Raw genomic sequence first — 12,249 nt, forward strand, 5'->3', positions numbered from 1 at the left:
TATACTTTATAATATGAGTAATTGCTAAGGCGTGAATAAACCCCAAACGCAAAATTTTGGACGGAAATTATCGTTGTAAAATTTTGTGAGAAAATAGATAACTTGACTCTCCCAAGTTCTGTAATCAGTGTCCGTTAAAGGTTATATACTTTTGAATTTACTCGTATTTTCAAAGTAAGTTATTTGCATTATTATAATATTAAATAATAAAAGGAATATGTTTTGAATATAAATGAATTTATAGCGGTAAAAATTCCCTTTATATGTTTTTTAGATTTAAATTAATTCATTTGTAATTTTAAGGAAATTTAATATATAATTGATTCTATTAAGTAAATATGTCGTTATTCATTTTCTAATCGAAAATAAAATTAATTCAATATTTTTTCATGAGATTAAAAAATAAGTACTTTTATATTTTAGTATAATAATTAAATTATATTAGTTGATAAAATTATAAGTTTAAAGATGAAGCAAGTTTTTTTATTGTATTTAAAAATATGATTGAATAAACAGCATAGATATATTGTTATATATTAGCTTTTAATTCGATAATAGTTTTTCTTTTATAAATGATTTTATAGAAAATTAATAAAATTTATGTTTCTTAAATATCTATATTAATGCGTGTTGAAGCTCTTGCAAAATAGCAAATCTAAAAATTAGGTGAAACCAAAGGCATCAGTCCAGTTTTTAACTAACAACCACTCATTGCTAATATCATATTCATATTTCCTCATTAGTGTGATTGCGTAATAGATTAATTATATCACAGATTAATTAATTATGTTATAAATTATGTATTAGATAAAGTAATTTATGGATTAATCAATTACGTAATAGTCTCCTTCATTAAAAGCAGATGACATTATACTATACGAATTCTCACATGAATAACGAATTCTCGTGTCTACTATTTATGCTAGTATTTTTCAAAATGATGAAGCATTTAACGAAGCCAAGTCCCCAAGTTTGTCGTCGCACAAAGTGTAGGAGGTTTTCGTGGTTTTCCACCTCATATAACATGGGTACTCACAAAGTCCTCTTCGAAGACATGTATTGTCTCAAGATCTAGGAGTTCCCTTGTCTTCTGGGTTCAAAAATGACAAGACTACATTGATAGCCGTAAATCCGAACGACGTGTTCCATGGTTAATGGTAGCATTGGCTTTGGATTCTAGTACGAATTTTAAATTTCTTCAGCTTCACCTCGTATTTTTTCCATGAAACTTTTCGCTGCATCACTACCACGATAAACAAAAGGCGGTTTGTAAAATCCATCCATATAACAAACGTAATAACAGAAACTAATTGGCTCATGTTTCTGGTACATTTCTGTATATGATACATCTGGATTGGGTTCACAAGAGTCAATAGGTTTTGTCAAACATTCAAAGTCCGCATAAATAACGAAAGGTACCGACTGAGTATGCTTGACGTTTTTGAAGCTGAGCCATCTATCTGTAGGCATTTTAACTCGTACAACTTCATGTTGATTACAACTTATTTTATGCCGCTGAAGAATTTCATCGATCGTAAAAAATTGTAAGCACCTTTGGCAAATAAATTTCTTTGGATGCTTTCGCGAATACTGGAAAGGTTTTTTATCCAGCTGTAGTGTGAATCAGTTTCAGTTTTCAAATATAGGAGATCGATGTGCTGAGATTTTTCCTCTTCAGTAATAACTAAAGGGAAAACATCATTTTTTTCAGTCAATCCATACACATTTATTGAGAGACTATTTATCTTCTCAAATTTTCGCACATCTTGAAGCTTAACGGGAAACGGTATATTCGAGAAATTCAATGTATCAGCAAATGATGCATAATTGGATTCTCTGTTTGGATTCCTCTGTGCAGGATGAAGAGCAGAGAGAACTGCCCACTTAAAACATTCATTGTCATTATTTGTAACATTTACAACTGCCTTTCTCTCAAAAATACCACGAGGTAGTGGAATAAATCTTGAACCTCGTAAAGGATTGTACTTACTCACACGAATCTCGAATGCAATAATTTTTTCCGAAGTCTAATCAGAGTCCTTTTTTACAAAATCTTCAGCTTCTGTTTAGAGTTTGCTCACAATATTTGAATAGAACTCTTGTAAATCAGTTGATAATAAAACTGGCGTGTTTTTAGTTTTAAAACACTTTTCTTCATGTAGAATTTTATCATTCGTAACTTTCTTATATAAAAATGTTAACTTACAAGGCAAATGCATCAGATTTTTTACTGTAGTCGACAACCCAGAATGCATTGCGAGTGGCTATGTAATGCTTGTTCTGATTGGTTAAAAATGACATCATTATTTTAGTTCAGTTAAGTTTATTCTGATTGACAGAAAATGACGACATGATTTTCTGACTCCACCCCCATGGAACATTCGAGAAAGATCTAATGAAACAAGACCGAACAAGAAGTGAACGAAACATTTCAATGTACTACTTCGTCTTTCTAGACCACCCTACGGAAGCATGTCTTATCTTGCAAAATTGCTTTCAAGTTTTATCTTGCAAGATTACTTTCATGTTTCATCTTACAGACTGATTATTAATAAAGCCTGATTCATGTTCAATCCTGATTGTATGACATCGGGTTTCATTTTTGTGTCCTTTTTCAAATATCATTCGTATCAGAAAAAAAAATAATTAAAAATTAAAGATTAAAAAAATCGAAAAGTGATAATTAAAAAATAAATGAAAAGTAATGATTAAAAATTAAATAAAAAGTAACAATTAAAAAGATTTAATTACAAAATAAAGATTAAAAAAATAATTACAAAATAAAAAAAAAATGATAACAAAAAAAAAAATAATTAAAGAAAAACCCTCAACTATAGCAGCTGTCACATTTGATGGATCCCCCCAACCCCCTTCAAGAGTACACCCGCGGGATCCCCGAAAATCCCCCGGATCCCGCATTCGACCACGCCCCCTACATGGATCCCCCCAACCCCCTTCAAGAGTACATCCGCGGGACCCCCGGACCCCTGGCGCAGAAGCCCTAAAACCCTACTACTGTAGTCAGTGTCAAAGGCTAAAGGTGTGTCGAATTTAGATTTGAAAAGTATTAGAATATTTCTTTTAAACGAAAGTGACGATAGGAATTCCCACTGAAGTAGCGCATGTCTAGATAAATGATGAGTTTATAGTCCTTAAGGGGTAACAAGCACTGTAGAATCCTGTAAAAAGAAGAATTTTTTAACGAATTTGGCAACAATTGGGATTAATATAACTTAATACATGTTTTAAAATTTTATTATGCACATTTTATTTTTATTTTTATCGTATTACAAATACAACAATTTAAAAAATTAGGACTTATATAATATGATGTTTATAACTTATTTTTTAAATTACCCATAACTTTCTGTACATTTAAGTTGAAAAAAAAAACACTCAAATTTGTTTCCGCCTTGATTTTTTTAAACTATATAGATAAAGTTTTTAAATGTAATTTTTTTCTCACAAAAGAGCGATGTTCTGAAAGAAAAATTTCTAAGAAATGACCTAAAATGAGTTACATTTTCGTGAATTACTCAAAACAAGTCACCCCAATTAAAAACCATTCAACGAAAAATGAATTTACTGCGAACGTTGTGACAAAATTTGAAGTAAATTGGTTCAGTATTGCACTTGTTGGAGATGCAGAAAGTAGGATTCGAGTTAATTTCGTTCAAATTTTGTGATCAACAATCCATATAAATATAAAAAATATGCAGCTAACTATAGTATATAAATACTAGATCCATAAAATAATTCTGCTCTGTCATTTCCGTCCGTCTCAAGTGCTAGTCTAGCATTGTCTTTTCTTGTTGATCTTACCCTCATGTGATACTTAATATGTTTTTAGAGTAGCAGATGAAATTCTGCGGTCATCTTCATTTTGAGCATATTTTTTAACTGCTGCATCTCCATTTATTTCTAATTGCTCCATAACTGTGAATAATCCTTTGCAACCTTCAATAAAAATTATTACAATTGACTAAGTTGCAGTTTCAACAATTTATATTGAAAGTACAAAACAATCGGACTGTGTAAGGGTCAGGGAACTGGCCTTGCATTAGAAAGGTTCTGGTTCCGAATCCCGGACAAGACATTGATGTTGTTTCATTCTCTGTGCTACCTGTCCTTACTGTAGGAGCAACATTGGCCCACCTAATATGGTGTCCCTGTAAGAGTGGCCAACAAATCTGGAAATACCTGAACTGATCGAATGTTAACACAGGTGGGCTTTGGAAATAAAATAAAAAATCTTGTAAGTACAATGAATTCTTTTTCTCATTTCCTGCTTTTCTTTCTTTACACAAATTATTTCAATGAAATAATTAAAATAATAATATTTTACTAAAATGTTTTGAAAGGAGAGAGCAAATCTATTAATTAACTAAACGCATAAGTTCACATGAAGTCACAGCACGTGACTCAGCACAGTCAGCTATCAGCATGGCACAGCACTTCCTGCATCCCGCGCTGCGACATATTATACTGTAATTTTGTGACATATTATACTGTAATCGACATATTATACTGTAATCCGACATATTATACTGTGATTTTGCGACATTTTATTCTGTAATCCGACATATTATACTGTAATTTTGACACATATTATACTGTAATCCGACATATTATACTGTAATTTTGCGACATATTGTACTGTAATCCGACATATTATACTGTAATTTTGCGACATATTATACTGCAATCCGTCATATTATACTGGAATTTTGAGACATATTATACTGTAATCTGTCATATTATACTGGAATTTTGCGACATATTATACTGTAATCCGACATATTATACTGCAATTTTGCAACATATTATACTGTAATCCCACGTATTATACTGTAATTTTGCGACATATTATACTGTAATCCTACATATTATACTGTAATCCTACATATTATACTGTAATCCTACATATTATACTGTAATCCGACATATTATACTGTAATTTTTACAATTATCCGAAAATCAATTCAATATTTTGATATAATCATATTAAACTATCAAAGAAAAGCAACACTTTCTTTGTTCATTTTTTTCAAAATCTTACTGCGTCAATAGGTGATTTTGAATAAAATGAGCAATATTTGAAATCTGAAGTCAAAATAGACTTCGCGAAGATTTGATTTCAAACTGACTTATTCTTATTTTGCGATTTTAATATTTGCAATAGAACTTATGACGCCAAGTAAACTATCAAAGAAAAGCAACACTTTCTTTGTTAATTTTTTTCAAAATCTTACTGCGTCAATAGGTGATTTTGAATAAAATGAGTAATATTTGAAATCTGAAGTCAAAATAGACTTCGTGAAGATTTGATTTCAAACTGACTTATACTTATTTTGCGATTTTAATATTTGCAATAGAACTTATGACGCCAAGTAACAGCAGTTGTAAGTAAGGAAGCTGTACTGAAAAAATTTGATTTGTGATTTTTTTTGAGGAATCATTTTTGAAACTATTGTGACTGATATCATGGAACATAGCGGCAACCTAATTTATTTTCAGAAATTAAAATCTCTGGTTCAAATTACAATAAGTTTCCTTCTTTTTAAAAGAAAATAACTGAAATAGATTATTTATTCTTTCAAATTTTAAAAAGTTTCCATACTAATTTTATAATGAAATACTTATGTTACAAAACGAGTGACGCTAATTAAAATATAGAAAAAAAATTTCAAATTGCTGACACAAAACACTTTTGAAAAACAAAGAGACAACTAAATTAAACTTCCTTTAATCCTTCGCACTTTTTTAAAATTTGTTTCACCTAAATGGTAATTTTTTCCATTTTAAATTTCAGGAAAAAATCATTTGAAGTGTTCTGCAGTAGTTTCGCTCAACATAATTAATTTTTCTTTTATTTCCGAACGACAAAATGAGTTATTACATTTTTAGTGAAATCTCTTTATCGTCTAATCATTATTATTTTTTATCTCTTGTATTCTTGTTTTACAAGCAAGTTTGATATAAGAAAGTAAAATAAATGATAACATACAAAAAATTTCATTTAGTCATCCAACAATTTTAGATATTAAAATGAATCTAATGGCTTATGCAATGTAATCGTGTCGATTAATTAATTATTGTCGGTTAAGCGAGTAAATTTTTTATTTTGGAAGGTATTTTTAAATATCTGAACTTGATATAATCAAAATAAAGATATTCTTTCATTTGCAATAAATCACTGCTCTAAATATATATGTAAATTGCAGCAAACAAATAAATTTCACGGACGCCTTTTTAATGTTATTCAAATGAACTACTAGTTCTACAGATGAATAAACAGATACAAATTAAAACTTAATAAACATTTATTAATTCTAAAGCAATCTCAATTTAGTGATATTTTCAAAACCTAACTAATTCGAACACTAAAAAAATCAACACAAAACATTTCAAGAAAGTTGCCAACATAAAAACCAAAGTTAAAGAATAAAAATTAAATGAAAGCAGCAGCAGTTAGAGTCACGTGACACCAACTATAAAAACATATTACAATCTCTAACATACTCCCACCTTGCAAAGTTAGGCTTATTGAACTTTGCAACCAAAATTTTACGAAAGTTGGAACTTTAAACTACTAGAGCTAAAAATAAAAAGAATGCTCATAAGTCCAACCGAACAGGAACTTTGATGATTCTTCCTGACTTAGTTTTAGGAAAATAATTCACCTCTAAAGCTTCATTGTTTTCTACAAAATCGTCAGTCCTTCTAGCAGCTTTTAAGACCTCAATATCAGTTTTGGTAGACACTTCTAATGGGTAAAGCCTTTGAAATGGACGGATCCTTTCCCCCTTACTGGTCCTCAGTTTTGCAACTCTAGGAATACCATCTTTACCAGGAAAAATTTCTAAAATAACTCCAAGTGGCCAATCGATGCGACGGACATTGTCATGTCCTATTAACACAACATCACCAGCGTCTAAAACGTTATTTCTTCTTACCCCTTTGTGGACTAAAAGAGCAAGGTATTCATTTCTGAATCTTTGTCTGAGATTTTCACGTAGCTTCTGTAAATACTTTATTCGTTTTATGAGGCAAGATCGGTCTACATTATCTAGATCTGGTGTTTCGCTGTTACCGCCACCGTGAATAAACATTTCGGGTTTCAACGGTACTAATTCATTTGGATTATCTTGTATGTAAGTGAGTGGCCTTGAATTTATTACTGACTCACAGTCACACAATATCGTGTAGAGTTCTTCGTAATCGATGGTATATTTCCCTAGAACTCGACGTAGCAGTTCTTTGAGCATTCTGACCATTCGCTCCCACCACCCACCCCACCATGCTGCGGTAGGTGGAATAAATTTCCAAGTGATTCTCTGAGCGGTTGAGTATGCGGCTATTTTGTCCCAATCTAATGCTTTCAATGCTCTGTTGGCTCCCACAAAATTTGTGCCGTTGTCGGAATAAAGGATTGAAATCCGGCCTCGTCTGGCAATGAATCGTCTGAGGGCTTGGATATAAGCATCTGTGGTGAGTGATTGTACCAGTTCAAAATGGACCGCTCGGTAAACGGCGCACGTAAATAAAACGATCCAAGTTTTTCCTTTTGACTTCAAGTAGAGAGGACCAGCATAATCTACACCACTTACCTCGAAGACTTTTGTCAAGGTAACTCTTTCTCTAGGCAGCGGAGCGAAGGGAACTTCAACTGGTTTAGATTTGAAACGCTTGCATGTCACGCATTTAGAAATGACATCTTTTACTAACTTTTTAGCCTTAAGAATCCAAAACTTCTCCCTAAGTCTGACAAGTACGATAGAAGAACCAGCATGCATTGATTTCTCATGCTCTTCTCGTATTAACTTCATAGCGAAACTATTACCAGGTAAAAGAATGGGAAATTTAAAATCTTCAGTTTCATCACTATTTACAAGTTTGGTTCTTATTCGCAGTAATCCCTTTTCATCTCTAAATGCTTGCATTTTGTTAAGAAACTTCTCATCTTGAAACACTTTTAATTGCATGAATTTGAGCACTTGAGTTTCTGCTTCTTTGAATTCTTCATAGCTCAAGTTACCTTTTAATTTATTTTCATGTGATGTGTTATGTATGAAACGAAGAATCCATGACACCACTCTGATGTTTCTACTGTAAGAGGAAAAATGATCGCTCCATATTTCTGTAACTTCAATATTTACAATTGAAGATACGATCGTTCTTCTTTTTTCTCTAATCACTTCTTCTTCATTGACATCTTCCTCTGAGTCGTTAGTTGGCCATTCACGGGATGGAAGGTACAACCAACAGGGACCCTCCCACCATTTTGACTGGCACAATTGCTTAGCTGAACAACCTCTACTTGGCCGATCCGCGGGATTCAAGGATCCAGGTACATGTCTCCATGCTTGAACTGGTGTCAGTTTCCTAATTTCTTGAACACGGTTCTGTACGAATACACCCCACGTTTCTTCTCTTTTCAACCAAGCTAACACTGTGGTGGAATCTGTCCAAAAATACACATTGTGGGTTTTAAACTCTTTTCGTACCTCAGTGGATAGACGAGCAGATATTGTGGCACCAAGAAGTTCTAATCTTGCAATTGTTGTCTCTTTTTTCCCACAAGGGGCAATTCTTGTTTTACTTTGTACCAGCTGTACATAAACATTAGTCATATAACAAACTCGCAGAAAGACTACTGCCGAATAGGCATACTTGCTTGCATCACAAAAAAAATGAAGTGAAATATTTTCAACTCCCTTTTCGCAGTGCAACCATCTTGCTACCTTCACATTCTTCAAACATTCAAGCTCATTTAACCATCTTAGAAATTCTTCGCCCGTTTTTTGATCAACTTCAGCGTCCCAACCAATTTTAGACTTCCACAAATTTTGTAACAAAAGTTTTGGACGCATCATCACTGGACAGGTTATCCCTATGGGATCAAAAACTTTGCGTGAAGCTGATAAAATATTTCGCTTTGTGATCACTTCATTCTTTGTTTCATTAACATCAGGAATATTTATGGAAAGAGTATCACTTTGTCTGTCCCATATCATTCCTAGAATGTTTGTTGACCTTACAGTGGATTCAGCGGGATTAGTGAACTCCCACCCTCTTAAATCAAATTTTCTTTCAGCCATAATTTCTGTGGCAACTTCAATAAACTGTTTTAACTCTTGCTCAGTTTCAACACTAACTAAACAATTATCTACATAAAAACTGAGTAGCAGTTGGCGGATAATGCCTTCAGGATATCTTCCATTTCCTTGTGTGGCTTCATCTAGTTTGTTTTCTAAGTGGTATCGTATGGTTGACGCAAGCAAAAAGGGACTACAAGAAACACCGAAGACAACTCTTCGATGACGGTAATGTTTGAGCTCACCTTGTTCGTCGTGCCATAGAAAACGTAGAAAATCTCTATCTGGCTTATGGAGACCTATTTGCAAAAAAGCTTTGCGTATATCTGCTGTTATGCCGAACTTATGGAGGCGAAATCTTGTCATTATGGAAGGAATTAATTCGATCAAATTTAGGCCCTTTTCAACACAGTCATTAAGACTGGGATGTCCCTTTTGTTTAGACGAAGCATTAAACACCGGCCTAATCTTTGTTGTACTGTTCTTCTTCACTACGTGACGATGCGGCATATAGTGACAAGTCAATTTCAGTTCTTCTACAGGAACTTCTTCGATGATGCCTTCTCGTTCCCATTCTTTGAAAACATTTCCATATTCCTCAAACAAATTTTCTGCTTTAAGCTTCCGAGTTGTTACTTGCAACCCTTTTAGTGCTAAATTAAAATTGTCGGGCAAAGGCAAATGTACGTCAAGCCAAGGTAGACTAACAAGGAAACGTTGATCTTCAACTTTAACAGTCTTTAAGAAATGATCTACCGAAGCGTTATAAAGTTCTTTTTTAGTCTCCTGTTCTGATGGATCCTGTATCCCTATGGTATCCAATGTCCACATATCTGATATATCCATTTCTTTCACTAAAAGAGAAGTTACCAACATAGAATTGCATAAAGATGTATCGCTTTCAGGCACTTTTCCCGACAAAGTCCAACCAAGTAAAGTTTCTATGGCGACAAGTCCACAAGTTAATACTTTACGCTGACCTGTCATAAGCTTCCCTATCACGTCAGCTCCAAGAAGTACTTGTACAGGTTGCAATTCATTACCAATATCTGATAAAGTAATCTTCATTTCCTGAAGCTCCTTGATCCACGGACCTGAAGTTACAGGTGTAATGTTATCACATATAGAAGACTGATCCAAAGCTTCCATGTTACAAGTTATGCTGCTTTTAGGATTTCTTAATCGAATTCTATAACATGTGTGTTCATACTTATCAGAGTTAATACCACCAAATAAAGAATGTATAAGTGTTTCTTTTCTTACCGGAGTATATCCCATTTGTTCCACGAGACTTTTCAAAATATACGTTTTTTGGGATCCGGAATCTATTACAGCTCTCACTAGAATTTCCTTGTTATCTGAAACCAGTTTGATTTTTAATGTCTGAAGAAACACTTTGGGACCATAAGTAATGTTAGACATGTTAATCTCAGAACTTTCACATTTCTCACCACTTTCTCCTGATTCTTTACCTCGGGTATCTAGCTTCTCACACATAAGTGGCACATGTCTTTTACCGCATACAATACATTTGATAAACATTTTGCACTTACGTACTGGATGACCAGGATTCAAACACGCAAAACAACACTGGTTTTTTCTTACTATATCTTGTCTCTCGGCTAAACTCATCCTTTGAGCGGTGAAACAGTCTGAGCTGGAGTGCTTTCCAGAACAAAAAACACATAATTTCTTTACCTCTTTTGAAGCCGCAGTAAGTAAATTGGCAGCTGTAGGCACTCTACCTGAAATCAAAGGCTTTCCTTTTTTCTTAAAAGTTTGGCGATTTTCACTTGAACCCAAACCAAACCCAGCCATGGCTAAATTTATTCTTTCCTCTCCTTCAGTTTCGGTTTTCTGGAAATTCATCAAATTGTTCAGTCGTTCTTTAGCATCAGTTGAAGCTGCGTAAGAAGGACTTCTGTTCCATGCTTTCAGGAACTCTTCTTGAAAACAAGATTCAACCATTGGATAAAGTATTGAAGCACATTTATCAGTTGTTACTCCTAGTGTCTCTAATGCTCTAAGGTACGATTCAAGCTTATCATAGAGAGAAGTCATTAAAATTTTTTCATTTTTCTGAACCGAAATTATTAATCTTAATAGTTCGCGAACATAAACTTCTACCAAAAGTTCATCTCTTCCAAACCGAGCTTTCAGACTATCAATTACCTTGGCGTAGTTAGCTCCGGTTGGCGGAAAGCTCTCTACAACTTCTCGCGCTCTAGATCCGCTTACAGTAGCTTGAATAAGGTACTGAAATTTATTTTCGGGAGCAATATCTACATCTTGATGAATCTGTTGGAATTGGCTCCAAAAAGGTAACCATTCCTTGATATCCCCACTGAATTGTCGAAACTCTAATTTGGGTAAATTAAATTTCCTCCTAGCACTAGTAATCATAGAATTTTCGGACTCACCTGCTATTGCCACTGGCGAGTTTACTTGAATTCGCGCCAACTCCAGTTCATGTAATCTTATTCTTTCCCGTTCTTCATATTGCTTTTGCTTTTCATCACATTCTAACTGTTTTTGCTTTTCTTCATATTCTAATCGTTTTTGATCCGCCTCTGCCAATTCTTTATGCTTCCGGTCACTAACAGTTGTTACCAAAATATCTTCAACAAACTGTGGATCTTCGGAATACTGCTTACTTTTCAAAATTGCTTCTTTCAGTTCCGATATTGTGACCTTTTGTGGTAATGTTGCGCCAATTTCTTCAGCGACGAACAACAAATCTTCTTTTTTAAATCCTTTTGCTGCTTGAAACATTGTTTCGAATCGGAAAAAATGTCCTGTCACGGACGCCAGAAAATGTAAATTGCAGCAAACAAATAAATTTCACGGACGCCTTTTTAATGTTATTCAAATGAACTACTAGTTCTACAGATGAATAAACAGATACAAATTAAAACTTAATAAACATTTATTAATTCTAAAGCAATCTCAATTTAGTGATATTTTCAAAACCTAACTAATTCGAACACTAAAAAAATCAACACAAAACATTTCAAGAAAGTTGCCAACATAAAAACCAAAGTTAAAGAATAAAAATTAAATGAAAGCAGCAGCAGTTAGAGTCACGTGACACCAACTATAAAAACATATTACAATCTCTAACAATATAGATTAATCGAAATAAAATAGCTTA

General features: G+C 33.4%; 1 protein-coding gene across 1 annotated transcript; it reads right to left on the reverse strand.

Moving 5' to 3' along the window:
* Nucleotides 1-6,617: 6,617 nt before the first annotated feature.
* LOC147807208 (uncharacterized) lies at nt 6,618-11,870 on the reverse strand. The gene has a single exon (XM_087168826.1). The coding sequence runs from the start codon at nt 11,868-11,870 to the stop codon at nt 6,618-6,620; it is 5,253 nt and encodes a 1,750-aa protein (XP_087024952.1).
* Between the last annotated feature and the right edge of the window lie 379 nt (nt 11,871-12,249).

The sequence above is a fragment of the Parasteatoda tepidariorum genome, chromosome 7, assembly GCF_982258835.1.
Source record: "Parasteatoda tepidariorum strain Cologne lab strain chromosome 7, Ptep-v5.0, whole genome shotgun sequence".
In the NCBI taxonomy this organism is placed as follows: domain Eukaryota; kingdom Metazoa; phylum Arthropoda; class Arachnida; order Araneae; family Theridiidae; genus Parasteatoda; species Parasteatoda tepidariorum.